This window comes from Stigmatopora argus, chromosome 10, assembly GCF_051989625.1.
Source record: "Stigmatopora argus isolate UIUO_Sarg chromosome 10, RoL_Sarg_1.0, whole genome shotgun sequence".
Taxonomy (NCBI): Eukaryota; Metazoa; Chordata; class Actinopteri; order Syngnathiformes; family Syngnathidae; genus Stigmatopora; species Stigmatopora argus.
In genome coordinates this window covers 15,045,390-15,065,217 of record NC_135396.1, presented here as the reverse complement: position 1 = coordinate 15,065,217, position 19,828 = coordinate 15,045,390, and the positions used below count along the sequence as shown (strand labels likewise).

The 19,828-nt window shown below is 39.6% G+C and overlaps 1 protein-coding gene across 2 annotated transcripts in view; it reads right to left on the bottom strand.

Annotated features, from left to right (window-relative positions):
* Positions 1-10,598: 10,598 nt before the first annotated feature.
* grm5b (glutamate receptor, metabotropic 5b) overlaps positions 10,599-19,828 on the bottom strand; it is a 62,205-nt gene continuing 52,975 nt past the window's right edge. For both annotated transcript variants that reach the window (XM_077612332.1, XM_077612333.1), the window contains exons 12-18: positions 18,263-18,380; positions 17,905-18,091; positions 17,510-17,668; positions 17,298-17,423; positions 16,153-16,335; positions 14,819-14,985; positions 10,599-12,392 (exon numbers count right to left, since the gene is read on the bottom strand). In XM_077612332.1, coding sequence (XP_077468458.1) covers positions 11,303-12,392; positions 14,819-14,985; positions 16,153-16,335; positions 17,298-17,423; positions 17,510-17,668; positions 17,905-18,091; positions 18,263-18,380 — 2,030 coding nt within the window. In that variant the 3' untranslated portion in view covers positions 10,599-11,302. The remainder of the gene's footprint in view (positions 12,393-14,818; positions 14,986-16,152; positions 16,336-17,297; positions 17,424-17,509; positions 17,669-17,904; positions 18,092-18,262; positions 18,381-19,828) is intronic.

Sequence of the window (19,828 nt, the reverse complement as noted above, 5' to 3'; positions counted from 1 at the left end):
ACCATTGTGAGGATAAGTGGCACGGAAAATGAATGTATATGTGTGTGTATGTATGTATATGTGTATATGTGTGTGTATGTATGTATATATATGTGTGTATGTATGTATATATGTATATATGTGTATGTATATATATGTATATGGGTGTGTATATGTATGTATATATATGTATGTGTGTATGTATATATGTATGTGTGTGTATTTATGTATATATATGTGTGTATGTATGTATACATATGTATGTGTGTATGTATATATATGTAATATATATTTCAGCAACACGCGTATTTATTTATATATTTATTCATGTATTTATTTATTAACTTCCCTATTACCTATCTATTTATGTCTAAAATGCCTTTCCTATATCTGCATTCTCACCTTCTTGCTACTGTAACAACGGCATTTCCCGAATACGGGATGAATAAAGTTAATAAATCAATCCAATCCACATCTCATCGGGCAAAAGACAGTCAGTCAGTCAGCCATAGGACATGCCGAGAGATAATCGACCGTCCACACTCCCAATCATACCGCCACCAGCAGGAATCCAGCCCACGCCTAACTGCACCAAAGTCAGGCGAGTGAACCTCTACACTACAAGGCGGTCAAATTGCAAATTTAAATGTTAAATCTAAATCGTAAATATAAATCCTCAATCTAAATCATAAATAAAAATCTTAATTTAAATGTTATGTATAAATCATAAATATACATGTTAAATCTAAATAATAAATCTGAATCCTCAGTATATATCCTAAATCGAAATTTTAATTGTCTTAACTAAATATTTAGCTAATATGCAAATTTAAATGACCGGTGCCTGGCAGTAGCAAAATAAAAGCCAGAGGTGCTAACGAAACAAACTGATCTCCCTCCGGCTTTTATTTTGTTACTAATTAAAATCTGGAAATGATGCCAATTTGTTTTCGACCGTTTACAAATGTGTATGTCGCACAATGTTTTTAAGGGATTTTTTAACAAGGTATTTTATTAATCATTCTTGACTTCTATTTCAAGAGCTCTTGAAACAGAGACACTGGGTCTACGTCCTGTAAAATGTTTTGTGAATGGTGCAATATAAATGGTTGCCTTTATTATGGCAAACAGGAAAAGCATTTGAAATAACAAGAAGATTCTGCCCTTAAAAAACACACTTTGAAACTAACAACGCTACAGAGAGGAGCAAACTTACTCCCCGCTTAAGAAAAAGTGGTGCTTCATGAATAATGTCATTTTTAGGTCAAAATTAGAAAACCACTGGAATGTGGCATTCAAGGAAATTCAGAATTTAGTTGAATCCATGCAACATAGGTGTAAAGCAGCTATATTATGAATTTGATTAAAAATGGGGAAATTCACTGTCTGGCACACTGTCGGTGCAAATGCGTATGCAGTTTTTTGGAAATAAATCTAATTAAAGTAAAAGGATTTGTTTTTATGTTGTTATTTTTTTAATCCATTTACTCATTTACTGCAATTGAATTGCAACAGCAAGGTGAATGGGAGGGGGAAGGGAGGTGTCATGTCAAAATGCAATTTGGTGAAATGAGAAGAGGAAGAAAAACGGCAATGAAAGACAGCAATGTAATTGCATTCTCTGTATCGAGTTCATTAATTGAAATGTTTTAGGATTAATTAAAGAGTCAGACACTATTGCTAAAGAAAAAAAGAAAAGAACTTGGGTAAGCGTAGAAATATGTTCACATGCTTCACAAAATGTAGCAGGATCTTGACTCTCACACAAATGAAAAATGTTTGCCACAAGCTTAAAAAGTGCACGTTTGACCAGAATTTGTTTTTTCATTTTCTGAACCGTGTTTTATCCTCACTAGGAGCACGGGGGGTGCCGGAACCAATCCTAGCTGACTTTCTGGCGAGCGGTAGGGGACTCCCTGAATTGGTGGCCAGCCAAACGCAGGGCACAAGGAGACCACCATATATATATATATATATATATATATATATATATATATATATATATATATATATATATATATATATATATATATATATATATATATATGTGTGTGTCCCTCAGAAAAATCATTGAGATGGTAAACAATTCTTTAAGAATATGCAACATTTTTGTATAGATTATTCATGTTTCGAATGGTAATCTTTATATCCAAATAATAAAATGATGTGTGTGTTCTAGCTAACATTTAGAGGCAAAGGGAAGTGATTTTTTTTTTGCTTTAAAATTTTCTTTATGATGGACCACAAATGTCATTCATTTTCTGAACTGCTTATCCTCCCAGGGGTCATAGGACGAATGTAAAATATGAAAATGAATTTAATCAATGAAAATTTTAAATCAAAATAAAACTTACTGAAAGCAACACAAGAACCGTTCTGGCTGTTCAGTAGAAGAGGGAAGTGCAATTAATAATAATAATAATAATAATCGGACATACGCCCTGTCGTCATTATCAACGGAGTACCTGGGAAGGTGCTCAAAGCCTGTGCTGACCAGCTGGCTGGAGTCTTCACAAAAATTTTCAATTGTTCCCTGCAACAATCAATCATTCCATCCTGTCTGAAATCTGCCACCATTATCCTTGTCCCCAAAAAGCCAACCATTGACAGCATGAATGATTATAGGCCTGCTGCACTCACGCCTGTGATCATGAAGTGCTTTGAAAAGTTGGTAGCCCGCCATATCAGGAATACAATCCCTCCCTCAATTGACCCTCACCAGTTTGCTTATAGAGCAAACAGGTCCACCGAGGATGCTATTGCCATTGCTCTTCATACAGCACTGAGCCACCTGGAACACCATGGGAACTACGTGAGGATGCTCTTCATTGACTATAGCTCAGCCTTCAACACCATAAAACCGGACATTCTGACTGACAAACTCTCCCACCTTGGACTATCCTCTTCAATCTGCTGCTGGAATTGGGGACAAAAACAATTTTACCAACCATATTCTAATGTGAAATTCCGTCATTGTACACTAAGATGGCGGCGCGCACTGACGCTGCGGCTCTAAGCTCTCCAGTTCGGTGTCGTTCGTTATGCCGATTAAACGTAGCTTATGGAGAAGCACCATCAATTTCGTCACACGCAGTTTCTGCGGGTGATGACAAGTAGGCTTTTTGTGTTGTGGTAATGACGGCATGGCCTATGTCCGATTATTATTATTATTATTACACCCATTTAATTGAAGCAATAGCTATAAACCCTGCCAACAATCTCTTGCGCAGTCTCCATTTTACATTTGTTAGACTTAATTGCAAGGGAAACATTTACTGTGATCCTTCACCACTTCACAGCTTCAACGCTCGCGGCTTCAGTACATCTCGTTTTTTAAAAAAAATCTTAAGTCAACTTATATGTTTTTTCCATATTTTTTTATCATTTCAAAATTGTGTACGCCGTATAACAACTTTTGTACAGGATGTTTTAAAGCACGTTTTTTGTACAACCGATCTCGTTTACCCATTTCAGTTCTAATCCGGATCGTCCCGGTCACTGGTAGCAGACGAAAACGTCATCATCGACTGCTAATTGACATGCTTTAAGCATGATTTGCGCATGCGCATTCCCATTTCACGCCTCCGCCTTTTTACCGTCAGGAAGCAATGTACCCAGACAGTCAAGCTGTCAGCGTCATACAGCAACATCTACAGAATCTTGAATTTAGTGCATACTGATAGGCCACCCCATCTACTTTGGAGAGAATTTTAGACTTTTTAGTACGCCCTACATAACTAAATATTTGCCGCGTTGCATTTGTAGGTTTTCTTTATCGCTTAATAAGGGGAATTGCAATCATTAATAAGGGGAGCAATTGGTTGACAGGTTTACAGGTAAGTATAAAAAAAATGTCAAAATCCACACTGAAACTTGCAAGCGGAAGACAGGAGATGAAAAGAGGGGATGAAAAATGGCAGAAGTCAGAAGTCAGGGCAGCGCTTCTTCGGCGCTGAAATGGGTGGCCTCAACGCTGGGTACGTATCCAGAAGAAGAATGGCGCGCCGAATACTGCAAACATCCGAGACGGCCATCGTACCTTCGGATTCCATTTCGCACCGCTCACATAAAGACTACGCAAAGCCTCTTCCAGCATTGATGGATTTTGAATCAGCATTGAAAATGCCTCTTAAACGTCCTGCATAGTGACCAAAATCACGTTGAAACTCGCAAGCGGACGACAGGAGATGCAAATTGGCGGAGGTCAGACGACCGCTTCTTCTGTGTGGCACTCAAGGCTGGGTCAGTATCCAGAAGAAGAATGGCACACCGAATAATGCAAACATCCGAGAAGGCCATCATGCCTTCGGATTCCATTTCACATCGCGCACATGAAGACTACGCCGAGCCCCTTCCAGCAATCTATGGAGTTTGAATCGGCGTTGAAAATGGCTCTTAAACGTCCTGCGTCATCTAATGCATCATAAATGAATCTACCATTCGTTACATAAAGAAGGAAGAAGTGAACATTCGGTACCCACGAGGAATAAAATCATCGTTAAAATGGAGAAGGCCTTATCGCAAGATGATTCCTCTGGATATCCACATGATTAGAAGCAAAGCCAAGACCTTATACGATAGCTTAGCTCCCGACAAAGACAATGAAGTTGAACCTCACCCTTGTTCCCGTGCCATCAGTTCGACTCCCTGGCCGTTCAAGGTCTGGACTGTGGAGGAGGACTTGGACTAAAACTCCCATTAACCTGTTTTTTTGGATGATTTATTTAAAATGGAGAGGAACTATTTTCACCCTCAGTACAGTATTTAAAGTATTTGCAACTTTTAATATATACATTATAATGATATATTATTACATTACAGTCTTTTCATGTGCTTATAGCTGTAATATTTGATAAATACACTTCTTGATAATTGTACCTGTGTACTTGTATTTCTGTATAGGCACGAAAACATCTATTAAAGTAGTAATAATAGGGGTGATCCTACTTCGCGTTTTTTTTTTAAATTATCGTGGCCATGTTTGTTCTACGCGATATCCGAGGGATTACTGTTCTTTAATTTTGGTAAAGAGTGAATACATTTTCTTCCTACTTTCTAGACGCTTAAGAGAATTAAAATGTGTTGTTTTCTCAGCAAAGACATTTCATTACATTTAAAGGTCTTTTTTTGTAATTTGGACACCAAACATTGTTTAAATTGGTTTGAGTAGTATTTTAGACAGGCTATATTAATTCACTCAACATATTGCATTTTATGACCTGTACAGATGAACAGATTGACTCACAACAACAACAACAACACAATGTGAGGACACTTTATTCTCTGAGTAAACTGTCAGATGCAGTATTTGGAGAACACTCTAAAGCAAGTTAGGCTCTAAAAATGTCAAATATGCTTGAAGCACACACTCACATAGTTTCAATGCCCTTCTGCACAAAGCCACTTAGAAACATACTGCAATTTTCATACAGCACAACAAAATAGTCTCAACATTTCACACTTTACAAATCCAAGGGGATATACGAAATAGATACAGGAGTAAAATATAAATCCATCTTCCTTTGCCACACACAGACTTATAGCATCAAATTACATTATAAATTTCTGTCATCAGGGAAAAAAATGACAAAGCTTTAAAAAATTCCTAAAAATGAATCCTCACATTATCAAAGAGCCAATGGTGAATAAATAACAAAAGATTTCCTAAATTAACAATAGGTTTAAATATCTTTGTTTTTTTTTACATGTACAAGTTACTCACTTCTGAAGATACATCAAACACATCATTTTTCACAGCAGATGGTTTGAAAATTGGCACCCCACGGGAAAGTTTTAAGTTTAAGAACACCCCTCCCTAAAAAAATAGTCTTAAGTTTCATACATGTGCTTTCTAAATATCAAATAAAAGGGAGCAATTAATATTATTAATGCTAATTTCAGTAAGAGTCCTTTGTTCCAGTAAATGCAATGACATCATACTCAATTAGCATTTGGAATGACTGTTTTTTACAGGTAACCATCGCCAGTTAATTAAAATTTTGTCCAAACTAACTGCTTGACCATTATAATGTTCTATATTATACCACAGCAAAACTATTTAGACGGAAATGTGATTTGCCGGTCTCCTTACACACCTCCATCTACGTATTGCAGACAAAGAAATAAATACACAAGACATTTGCTGTAGGAAAGAACACTTGATTTGCTCTATTGGGCACAAAAGTGTAAACATTTTTCTAAAGGTGACATTCATATCTTTAATTGGTAGCTCGGCTGTCAAACACAAGAGAGCCCCTTCACAACTGAGAGCGCAAGAATAACATGGGGTTGGTTATATTTGTGCTCACAGCAACAGCAACATGATATTCATAACTTCCTTTTTTGCTATCCCTTAAATAGAGACATTAGATGTATAAATACAGTGCAAACTTTGGATAAGGAACTAACTGGTTTATAAATAAATTGGGTTACGGAAAGAAAAACTACTTTTGTTAATGTAATTTTCGTATATCACTTTTACCAGTTTGTAAATTTTGGTTTTCGCAGTTCTTTTTCTCCGTGTAATCAATGACAACATGGGTCACACGTGCACATGAATTCTATTACAGTTCTTGGTAGGATGTCTGGCCCTTGCTTTCAGGCAGGAATGTAGGCAGTATGGCATGTCAAAACAAACACATTGTGTTATTTTTAAAAAAATCACAATTAAGTGATTTAATTTTTTTTTATCAATATGTTGCAGTATTGATTTTAAGCCCATGTCCAATGAAAATTAAAGTTTAATTTAACTTGGAAATGTATTGGATCTTTTCATTTCGCTGATCGTTTCCTCTTTATGCAAACATTTGAATTCAATTCGTAACCCAATTTGAAATCCAACATTACATCATATCACCCCCCCAAAATGAAAAACTAATTAGACCTGCTTGTTTTTAATTTGGTTAAAAATCACTTGTACATTACCTCTCATTAATCAATACACAAGAGATTTGAACTGATATCATATCAGCATAAATAACCTACAGCTAAAATACAATTCAAATGAGTTAAAGTTTGTTAAAAAAAGCAATCTATTTATCATCAGCGCTACACACACGATCCCAAAATACAGTAGTTGGCATATTTATGACAACTAGGCATCACCAATTCTGTCCTAGATTGCACTCAGCCCGTCTTGCAAAAGCATTCATGTACACAACCTTTACCTTCTTAAAATTCAGGACAACACTGATAATAAGTCTTTGTGTGTTTAGTTTTTTTCCCTGCACCTCCTATTCAATGGATTTCTGCCTCTGTCTGTACACACCAAAAAAATCTTAGTTCAGTCAAAAACACTTATCTTATTTAAGCGCATGGGAAACATTTCTTGAAGTCTGCCGTTGTATTCCATAACACTGGAAAAAGGAAAACTACATTGCTAAAAGTAAAATCCTTTCAATTCACCTTACTTGAGTGAGATGTATCAGACACATTATACAATATTTCCAACAAATGCTGAACTCCATATTCAAGTAGGTAGAAAGTGTTGGGTTGTAGTCTCCCAGCATACACTGAGAACAACATATCTGATTTTGAGTAATAGGAACTATAAATGGTTGTTCAAATTCAATTTAATTAGATAACCGCTAGATAACAAACAATTGACTTTCATTCAGCACTAGCACATTTAGCCAGTTATGAAAGGATAAGAAATAATATTACATTAGATTACAACGTGCCTTGTGTGCTTTTTGAACAGTGTTGTAGATGAAACAGCCTTCTCATTATCAAGGTATTGGCTAGCCTAAATGCAAATAGTTTTTTACATAACCTAGAGATTGTTTTCTCTGATCATCAGATGAGAGTTTTTGGATTAAAAATCCACATGAGGATTATCAATCCAATTTGATGGAGTGCAGAAGATACACTGTGCGCATTTTTGGTTGCTTGTCATCAAGAAACTATTTGCTGGAATGCAGACTTTAATCAAGAGAATTTTGATGTCCTTAAAAAATGATCATGGCTTCGTCAATTTTCTTGCTAATCAGTCACATGATTTTTAATGTAGGCCGGTGTCACATTGCCGAATCCCAGTAGGAAACGAAATGTGAATATTGATCCTCTCTTTGTCTGCTTAGGCAGCACATATAGTAGCTCCCAGGGGGCATATAACATGAAGGCGAGGGGCTGGAATTAATACGTCATTCTTTTGTTGAGCACATAGTGAATACAGTCGATTTCAGTAGCCTGTAACCAATGTGTGTCAAATCACACCCCCATTACAAAAGTGGGTATATCGGGGTTCACGGTCAATTTCGGCATATAGAGAAGACACACCCTAATATGCAAAATGAAGATGATGATGCACAGAATGAAATATTACTTGGAATAACAGTGATTTTGTCTTTCAGGATTGCCATCCACTTATAATCACAATGTCAAAATCACCACTCTATTAGAGACACGTACCGTAAGAGTAGAGAAGGTTAGGAATACACAACCCATTCTCACCTTAAGGAAATTTCAGTAAGCGCAAACGTGTTTTGGCAACGCATGCCTTGGAAAACACTGGAGAATGTAGAAGTATTTAGAAATGATTAGAAAACCCACTCTTATGCATGGTTACTATTGCTTTTACAATAAAAAGAACTGCATGATAAAATTTAAAATACCAAAGTACAATAAAAAAAACATTTACTTTTTTGTTTTGTTTTTATGAAACCAAATATTTAATAGTAAAAGGTAAACACTTGCTCCACCCTAAACGCTTTGGAACAGCAGTCATATTAAATACATGAATAAATAATTTGGAATTAAGGATTCAATCCCCTGTGTGTTCCGACATTCCTGTGTGGAGTTTGCATGTTTTCTCCGTGCCTGCGTTGATTTCTTCGGGTACTACGGTTTTCTTCCACATCCACAGAAAATGCCTGATCGGCTGGTTGAACACTCTAAATCAGGGGTGGGCAATTATTTTTTCTAGGGGGCCACATGAGAAACAGAGAACATTGTGGAGGGCCGGACCAAGACACGTCAAAACGTCCCGTGCATTGAAGTCCGTTATCCCTCGGAGAAATACGAGTAACTGGGCTGTGTCTCTGACATTGCAGCTCTCGTCCAAAGCCAAAGGAGAAAAAATCAAAACTTGCCACTTTATGTTGCAGCCGAAGCTCCAGGTTCCCCACAATATCCTCAATCCTTCTTGTCACGGTTCGCCTGGACAGCAGGACTTGCTCAAATGCTTCTTTTTCAGGGCATATTGGAGTCCACCTAGCACTCTTTGACAAATTCCCTTTCGGAGAATGTCGTACTGTTTTTAGCGATTTTGTGAGCTATCACAAAGCTCGTCTTGGTTGCTGCACCCCTGGATCCTTGACGCTTGCCAAAAAAATCTTTGCCACTTTTGTAGCTGAGCTAACAAAGCATCCGAACCCTTTCAGCATCACTACATTTTTTTGTATTTCTCTGCATGTTAACTGTGGCAATGCCGATTCAAATTATAATCCTTAAACACAGCGATCCTCTCTCCGCAAACTAAACATACAGCTTTACCACTGATTTCAGTAAATAAATACTTAGTCCATATTGTGTTAAAAACCCTCCATTCAACATCTGTTTTTCTCTTTTTACCATCACCCGGCGTTTTGGAGGGATTAAGTTTCCGTATTTGCCATTATGCATGTGAAGATAACAAAAAATAAAAGCAATGTCAGTTTAGTTCATGCATGAGGTATAATTAGAAATTGCGCTTATTTTGTCATTTCCAATCAACCTTACGCAGGCCGTAAAATGTCCAGGTCTGCTCCAAATTTTCCCTACATACGACCGCGAGCGTGAAAGGTTGTACGTCTCATTGTGCCCTGCGATTGGCTGGAAACCAATTCACGGTGTCCCCCGCCAACTGCCTACAGTTGACTGGGAGAGGCTCCAGCACCCTTGCAACCCTTATGAGCATAAGCAGTACAGAAAATGAATGAATGGATAATTTTGAATGTTCACTGACAAATTCTGAGTGAAATGGCTGTTTTCTTTGTTGGTATGCAAGTTTTTGTAAATGTTAAATTTGATCATTTCTATCCAATTTAAGTTTATTTTTCTGGTGTAACACAAGCTAACTTTGCTCAGTGAAATAAATAATAAATTATGTCTTGCTGGAAAACGGCCCTTAGGTATGAATGTGAATGGTTGTTTGTCTCCTTGTGCCCTGTGATTGGTTAGAAACCGATTCAGGGTCTCCCCGCCTACTATCCACAATTGACTGGGATAGGCTCCAGCACTCCCCACAACCTTTGTAAAGATAATCAATGATTATTTTTGGCGCTATTGCTTAACAGTCCTTGCATGTATGCAAGGTTGCCAAGCAACAAGAATAGACTACTACTTCTCTGTGTAATAGTGGTCACAAGTCATCCATTTATCACTGCTTGGAAGTTATTTTGGATTGACCAAATTGCCTATCTGTCAAAACTTAACACCTCCTCATATAATTTCCCTGAAGTTCTGTCTGCCAACATGTGTGCAGCAGAAAGGAGGCTTTATCAAGGCTTCTATGTAACTGACACTAGGGAATGATGAAATTGCACCAACTGACAGAAGCTAATGAAGTTACCTTTTCCCCCAGAGAGAAAGAAGCTAATCTAATGAATTCAGTCAAATACTAAAAAAGAGGATGGCACAGGTGTCCTGCTGTCATTTAATATTGAAATTCTCTTCTCCAAAAGACCGATGTCAAGCTTGAAGTTGCTATTAACTGGTGTGGTCGGATTTTAGGGCAACCAGATTTGATGTTGTCAAACAAGGTTTTTCTTGATCTGCCTTGCCTTTTTACTGGTACAAAACATGTTGGTGCGACCGTTAATCAATGAAATTCTAATAACAGTTTTGACTGCGGGTAACATACAAAGATACCCATGTGCAAAGTGACATACTGCAGCTGTGGTAATACAATGACCTTCTGAAACTTTTGAAATATTTACAGCATTTCCTCTTTTCTGCGTCCCAATGCGAGACTGTGCGTGTTTGACTGCTTTCCAGTTAATGTGCCCCTTGGGAGCATTTAGTTGGTCCACAATTACGCCCCTTTTCCCTTAATAAAAGGAAAACACACTCATGGAGGTGTATAGTACGTGCATACAGAACGCACCACATTGCACAATTGCTATTTCTAATTAGTTGACACCCATGTTACATTAAGGCTACAATCTAAGCCTATTATTTCAAATCACAGATATCATTTGTGACCATTTCCCACTCTGATGAAAATAGGATCTTACTGCACGCATGTAAACGTCAAGCGTACATATATGCCCTCTTAAAGAAGAATGGATTTCAGTTGATCCATCTGCTTTTCTTTATCTGCTTCTCTTCCACTGCCATGTTTGCTTCACAGTGATGAAGAACTCTGACTGTAGTTTCTGAGATTTAGTCTACTATACCTGGGTGAAGGAGGCGATGGGGGAGGATGGGAGGGTACAGGGGGGAGACACAGATCTATATCAGACACAGGCGAGCTACTGCCAGATTCCAGAAAGTCCCGGAAGGGCGATGGAGGAGTCAAAGCAATAAGCTCCTCATCCAGTTCCACCCTCCTTAGTGGGGAGTCCATAAGGCAGGTGACCAAGCCACCTCGCACTGGTGAAATGGAAGGGGGTGATTGGGGGTGAGGAGGTGGAAAAGGGTAAGGTGGATGTGGAAGAGGGACTGAGTGAACAGGACAGCCTACCCGGCGCCCCAAGCTGGATTCAGCAGAGGGATGGGGCTGGACATCGGCATAGGTGGTGAGGATGGGAGGTGTGTGGATCTCACGAGGAAGAAGATAGGGGTCAGTTGGGTGTGGCAGTGGTGGCGAGTGTTTGTGTGCCTTGGGGTGCGTGGGAGAAGACAACAGCATCATGGTGTTCAGCTCACTAATGTTAGCTGTGAAGCGGTTTACCACACAGCTGATCTGATCCATCAGGTTGCTTTGGCAACCCACCGGGCGACCCTCATAGATGATTAGACGACCATCAGCCCTGGTCACACTGGAGCCACTGCTAATGTGTCCGTAACTGCTGCTGCTGCTGCTCTGGCTGCAAGTACTGCTAGGATAGTTAGTGAGCACTGCCATCTGAGACCCCTCTTCAACACCTGCACCAAGTCTCTGGCTCACCGTGCTGATTGGGGAGGGCGTTTGTGGACGATAGGTTAGGGAGTACCTCTCCTCGGCTTCAGATAGGTCATACAGGTTCTTGTCGGCACCAGCGTCACTATGCGAAGGCAGGGAGGAAATGGAAGGGAGACAGGGGAGTGGCATATGTGATGACAGGTCAGCCCCTCCACAGAAACGCTCCTCAGAAGTCTTAGAAAAAGGCTTGATAACTGCTGTCTGATTGTTCTCTTTCTTCTTGATGTGGAAGGAAAGACGCTGCCACAAGTGGTTACCGTGAGAAGTGTTGCGCTCAGTCTGGGCCCAGGACACTGATTTGCCGTTCGAGCTGAAAAACAAGATCAATTTGACATAATAAACCTTAGCTCAAGGCCAAAGTCTCATTCGGTCGTTCATCCGTTGTTCGTTATTCGTCGTTCGTTCATTCGTTCATTCACTCACTCAATTTCCGAACCACTTATTTTCACTGGGGTCGCGGGGGGTGCTGGAGCCTATCCCATTTGACTGAATTGATGGCCAACCAATCGCAGGGCAGAGGGAGACGGACAGCCATACACATGCACACCTAAGGGCAATTTAGACTGTTCAACCAGCCTACCGTGCATGTTTTGGGGATGTGAGCGGAAACCTCAAAACCCAGAGAAAACCCACGTAAACCCGGGGAGAACATGAAAACTCCACACTCCATTCGGTCACTGGGCCGCCAGCAAAATTCTTTGTGAAATTCAAAAATTATTTGTGAAAAATTATTTCTTGTTTTTTTTGTGTCAGGGGGGTTGTTATAATTATTCATTCATTTTACTTCTGATCAATGTTCAATGCTCAGGTGATTTATTACAATAAATCCAATAGTAGTACAGTGGTTCCTTACGAATACTTCTACATATGAAATTTCCAAGTTTCCAAATTTTTGAAAGGCAAATTACTGTTCCAATATACGAAATCAAAATCCAAGTTATGGAATCCCCAAAAACGTAACTATATTTCCTGTGTCCCTCATTTAATTATGAATTTGTGCAATATTTCTACGTCCTGCTTGACAATCTCCCTAAATTGCGCTGGCCTCCCATTGGTTTTTCAACAACAACTCGCCATGTTTTTTTTTCGAGTAGACCCAATTACCCATCCATGACTGACGAAGAAAACCCATGCAAGCTGGGGATAACGTTGTGAGGACCGACTTGGGATCGAACCCTCGACCCCAGAACTGTGAGGTTGACGGGCTAAACACTCGTCAACCAGGCTGCTGACAACTTGAGTTGAATTGTGCTATAAAAATACATTTGAATTTCCTTGTCCCAAAGAAGTACACACTTTTCAACACAGTGAAAACCGCCTAAATGTCGGCATGTTATATCCTATTAAATGGCAAAACCAATTCAGCTCCAGCTGACTTTTCTTCTTCTATGAGGAGGATGTCACCATTTGGTGCTGCTGGTTCGTAGTTATTATGAAAGCACAGATCACGCAGTCGTCGAAATGGCACCATTGTAATTTAGATTTGGATTCAATTGTTAATAATTTGTGTGTATGTGAGTTAAGCAGACTTGGCTGTTGCTTGTCCAGAGAACAGCAGGCGCACCCCTGTTTTTCATTGATGGCCTGCATGCGATCAGTCATAAGGAGAGTATTCTGATCAAATTACTTTTCTTGAATTAAATAAGAAGGCCGGCTGACAAGTGGTTAGCTGTCAGCCTCACAGTTCTGGGGTCGAGGGTTTGATCCCAGTCGGTCCTCACTGTGTGGAGTTTGCATATTCTCCTCAGAGTTGCGTAAGTTTTGTCCCACATCCCAAAAACATGCAGGTTAGGCCGATGAGCACTCTAAATCGTACCCTTACGTATGAGTGTGAATAGTTCTCCATCTCCTTGTGCCCTGGGATTGACCGCCACCGATTTAAGGTGTTCCACGCCTGGTGCCTGTAGTTAGCTGGGATAGTCTCCAGCACTCCCCGCGACCATCGTAAGGATAAGAAGCTCAGAAAATGAATGAATGTATTTCATAAAGCATGCACTCCGCTGTGTTTCATCAGCGTGGGTGTGGCATGAGCAGTGCAGTGGTAATAAAAGTATGCTACCGTAGACAATATTAAAAATGGTGATTTTTCTTTTGCTAATGTATTTTCTTGCAACCATTTCTTGAGGATAAATCAACTTTCTAGGACTTCTAACATTCCGCTCAGATTTCGTCGAGTCACGTTTCTTGAGTTGCCGTGTGTACTTGGCCAGTTTATACACACAGGACAGAGAAAAAGGAAGTAAGATCCAAGCAACAAGTCATCAAAAACATCTATATATTGTTATTACAGATGGTGAAGCAACCAAATCGCTATCAAACATCAGTTTTGGTTGAACTCCCTCTCATTTCGTTTTTACATCAGTCTGTGTCTACATGATATCATTTCCAAGACCTGATGTAATCCGCTGCTAATCAAGACTGGTCTCTTTTCTACTCTCTTCAGTGGTTATCCAACATTGACTTTGTATATTTGATCTGTTGCTTATTGCATCGGATAAAATTTATCTTTGTTACCACTCCATTGTCTGCTTTTTCATTCAATGCACTTAGATTTTATCCCACTATTTAATTTTTTTTACTTCCCTTCTCGTCAATTCATTCTCATCTCTGCCTTTGCCGTGTCCCCATTAGCCAATTGTCGGCAGTTCACGTAAGGGTCAGAAGAACAATCGAGAGGGGGCTTCAGTAAATCAACCTTTCAGTCAGCACAAACACATACATTTTACACACACTCACCTAAGGGTCTCTGCAGTGGATCCTCTGCGTTTCCACAGGTTAACCAGACTAGAGGAACGGCTAGCAGCTGATGATGATTTGCCATCACCAACATGCATGCGCACCACTGTAGTTGTTGTAAAGGCACTGCGCACGTTTCGCTCCGGTTTGGCTAGAATGATGTATACCTTTAATGACAAAAAGTACAATATGTGATTATGACTATGACTGAGCTCCACAATAGAGGCAGAATATTTTTTGTATGTCGGGTTAGTGTGAATTCTTTTGCTGTGCAGTCACATCCCTCTGTCGATTTACATGAAGTTTACACTTTCACAGTATATGCACTTGTTGCGCAGAAAAATGTGAGTGTTCGCTGATGCATTGGTTTGGGTGGAATAAGGATTAAATGGTAAGTAATAAATAAATACAAATGAAATAATAAAGTAAAATAAATAAATAAATTCAATAAAGGGCGGCCCACTGGGGCGAGTGGTTGGCACGTTGGCCTCACAGCTCTGTGGTCCTGGGTTCAAATCCAGTTCACATCCACCTATGTAGATTTTGCATATTCTCCCGGGCGTGTGTGGGTTTCCTCCGGGTACTCCGGTTTCCTCACACATTCCAAAAACATGCAAGGTAGGCTGATTTGACACTCTAAATTGCCACTAGGTATGGGTGTGAGTGTGCATGGTTGTCTGTCTCTTTGTGCCCTGCGATTGGCTGGCCACCGATTCAGGGTGTCTCCCTGTCAGCTGGGATAGGTTCCAGCACCCCCCACGACCCTAATGAGAATAAAGCAGTTCAAAAAATAAAGATTAGATGAGAAATTCAATAAAATGAAAAAACTGCCAGATTTGTGAAATTACATTAATGCAGTAGTTTTCCTTTTTTTAACATGGTCGCAATTTGATTCATTTATTCCTTTAGTGAACCGCTTTATCCTCATTAGGGTCGTGGGGGGTGCTGGGGCCTATCCCAGCTGATTCTGGGCCAGAGGCGGGGGACACCCTAAATGGGTGGGCAGCCGATCGCAGGGCACACGAAGACAGAAAACCACTCACTCTTACACCTATACTTAAGGGGAATTTGGAGTGTCCAATCAGCCTACCTGCATGTCTTTGGAATGTGGGAGGAAACCGGAGTACCTGGAGAAAACCCACGCAGGCAGGGAGGACATGCAAACTCCACACAGGTGGACCGACCTGGATTTGAACCCATTAGCTCAGAGCTGTGAGGCCGACATTTTGCGGAGATATACAAATAGTAGCGTGAGATAAATTAATGGGCAATAAGTGAGATATTCTTATATAATAGTAAATGCAAGAATACAAGACAAGTTGTTCAAAACTTACCTTTGGTACAAACATGCAACAAAGTGCCACTGTGGCGCTGAGGCTGACACTAAAGCACATGGTGATAATTTTGTAGTTGGAGCCAAAGTAGATGGGCACAAAGGCCAGCCATATAATACAGGTGGTGTACATGGTAAAGGCAATGTACTTTGCTTCATTGAAATTAGCAGGAACGTTGCGGGTCTTCAAGAGAAAAACAAGCATGTATAAATATTTATAGTGGTTATTGCTCAGTTGTTTTCCCTTAATTAAGCCATATTTATTAGATACTATCAACAATTAACTCTGGCAAATTCTGTCATTCAGTAGTTTCCATTCGGTATGATAATGATCAAGAACAGCCCATGGCGCTGGATTGTTCTGGGGAATTTATTGTCCTTTCACTCTCTTTTTTCCTCACACTTCTGCTTTTGAATTCTGGAGAAATTTGGTAGCTGCAGGCCACAAGTAATCAAACATAGACTTTAATTTGCTGCCTTTAGGGGAATCACATTTCCCTTATTGGTTCTAGTTAAACAGTCAACAGCACTTCATTTCTTTTTATCGGCCTGAGTGAGTTTTAGCATGTGAACAGACAAGAATTCAAACATGACATGTACTTCGAGGAAGATTTTGGTATGGTGACTAAACCCCTATTTTTGATGTTATACAGCAGACCAGGGGTCGGGAACCTTTTTGAAAGAGAGCCATAAACAATTCCTATTTTCAAATGTTATTCCTTGAGAGCCATAATCACAGTTTAAAAGTCAAAATACATGAAAAAGTGGGACATTTTTTAGTCATTTTACCACTTTTAAAGTACAAAAAGTCTCTGAGTTCTTTTGGCAACATTGTAACGCAGTTGCTAATCAATGAATATCAATGACTTCAATGAGTATCGATGAGAGTATGGATGCAGAAGACTTCGGGACTCGGCTCTCTCACTGCCGGTTTCCGTATTTTAGCTCAGAGCCATATGCACCCATCAAAAGAGCCACATGTGACTCCCAAGCCACAGGTTCCCTACCCCTGCATTAGCCGGTGGTGCAAAGATATTATGCCACCAAACCAAATGTCATCCTAAATTATAAATAAATATTCAAGCAATCAAAAACCTAATTCAACTGTATACATACTATGCAGGAACAGTAAGGAACAGTTACTACCTTGAAGGCATAGAAGGTACAGCTGAGGATGAGCAGACCATTGTATCCCAGAGGGGCAACCACACCAAGGTTATTAGTGTTGCAAATGAGATTGACTTGCCGAATGTTTGGGTAATCATGAATAACCTGTGAAGCGAAATAATGTTTCACATATAAAAAACTTTTTAATGAGAATTCATTATTTGCAACAGAGAGGGCTGAAAAACTCTAACCTGGGGTGTTTCCATGAGAAAGAGTGCTACAATGATGCCAAGTTGTAGAAGTATGAGCAGGAAGGCAATGATGAGCTGAGCGCAGGCAGACATGAAACGAGGTTTCTTTGTACATATTTTCTTTTTGCTTCCGGCCAGGATCCGTGCAATGCGGTTGGTCTAGGAGCAGAGACAAACTCTTTTCATGCCATTACCATGGGGTCCTCTGACTTTTTCCTCTATCTTAACCCAATTTATCGCCCGCTACGTCACACTTAAGCTGCAGGACAGGCTTTTTTAGTGTCTGTACCCAGACCACATAGAAAAGTTAGAACCAAGTTGCAAACACAGAGTTTTATAGTCACCGATATTCTAAGTTGTGGACTCAAAAGCTCAGGATATTTTGTAATCCTCACCTTGGTGACCAAAGCAGAATAACTCATTGCAGGTGACAGGCCAATTCCCAGACGTTGAAGGTAGCAATGGATGACATGAGGTTTGGCAATTAGGCTGAAAGTGCACAAGTACCCGAGGCAGATACCGGCCAATATTATATAGCACAGCTCTCTACTGGAGGATTTCACCACAGGAGTGTCCCTAAACCTAAATGGGTAGAAGTATGGACAATTCCGTTAAGAAGATTGCTTTACCATTCAGACATACATAGACCTGTAGATTCTGTACATTGGTGGACGATAATTCAAATTCATTGTTCAAAATATTCATTTAAAGGAAATTTCAACAGTATACACTGTTGTCAATAATATATTTTACCTAATGAATATGGCAGTAACAAAGAGTGTAGCCATAAGTCCAAGGCAGGAAAATACCACAGCCGCAATGGGTTCAGGGTCTCCCCATCGTAGGTACTCCACTGGGATAGGATCACAACCTGGTTGAATTGGAACACAATTGTTAAGCATCAATTCATAAGGCCATTCAAGAGATGACTATCAAATGTTCAACAGGCTGGAAATATTTTTTTCATAGAGCGAAATAATATTGCTGCGATCGGCTGGCCACTTCAGGGTGTCCCCCGCCTCCAGCCTGAAGTCAGCTGGGATAGGTTCCAGCACCCTCACCCTTGTGAGGATAAGCGGTTCATAAAATGAATGAATGAAGTAATACTTTATTTCATTTTGATGATGTGTCATAGTACAAAAAAAACGTTGAAAGCCAATAATTCCCAGATGAAACAACTCTTGCAGGCATTTTAATACTAATTGTAACCACTAAAATCCGAGTATTCTAGATTGCCCTGCCTACTTGTGACATTGCGCTATGAGCCGCTATAGACAAAAGCCGCTTTAATAGATTGAAGAGGTGAAAAAAGCTTTGTCTGGTCTCACACTCAGGAAGGAGAAAGATAGGAACAGAATGAACAAGTACTGTAACTCTACTGAGTAGCATGTACCTATTTCATTTTAGTTATTTTGCAGTTACTTCGAGTGTATCGCATGCGTATAACGGACATAACAGTCATTATATAATGGCTGTGGTCGGAAGAGTTGTCATTGTTAGGGTTAACCATTACTTTATTCATTAGAAAAGGTCTAAGAAAATTGATATTTGAATAATCAAATATTTTGGGTAATCCTATAAATGAAGCCTATTTCTACTTACTAATTTCTGTCCCTTTAAGATGTATGTATCTGTGATTTGTAACTATGCAAGTTGATGGAGAACAAATATTGTCTCCCTTTTTAAAAAAATGTTTATTGTAATATGTAGAAAAACTTTTCTTGCACTTTGTTTCCTAACTGTTGTCACTTGAGCTTTATTAACAGCAGTGCCACACAAACAAAGGCCGTTAATTAAAGGGACAGCTGTAATTAAGGCAATTCTGCATGGTTGCTGAAATTATTCATCTAGTTCAGATCTACAGTGATGTAGCAACAGCTGCATGCGTCAGTCAATCTGTTTTCCTGGGCATTTGTGTTGCTTGCTCACATTTTCAGTTGCTTATTCTCGCCATCCATTGGTTTGATGCAAGTCGTTTTCATGTCTGCATTCTGAATATCATCCTCATCCTCATCATCATCATCTGTCCGTATCAGTACTACTACTCTCTTGGTCTTTCTAACATGCTTGAAGACTGCACCATTAATTTGCATAATTCCTATTGTATTACTGATCCCTTTACATTGCCTCAATGGCTAATCTGTTCCTATTAGTATTAGTTTAGATTAAATTCATTCATCTTCCATACCGTCCTTCCTCGAAAGGGATGCCGGTGTTGCTAAAGCCTAAACCAGATGACTTCAACCGAAAGGCAGACTACACCCTAGACTGGTTGGGAGTCAGCCGTAGGGCACACAGAGAGAGAAACAACCATCCGCA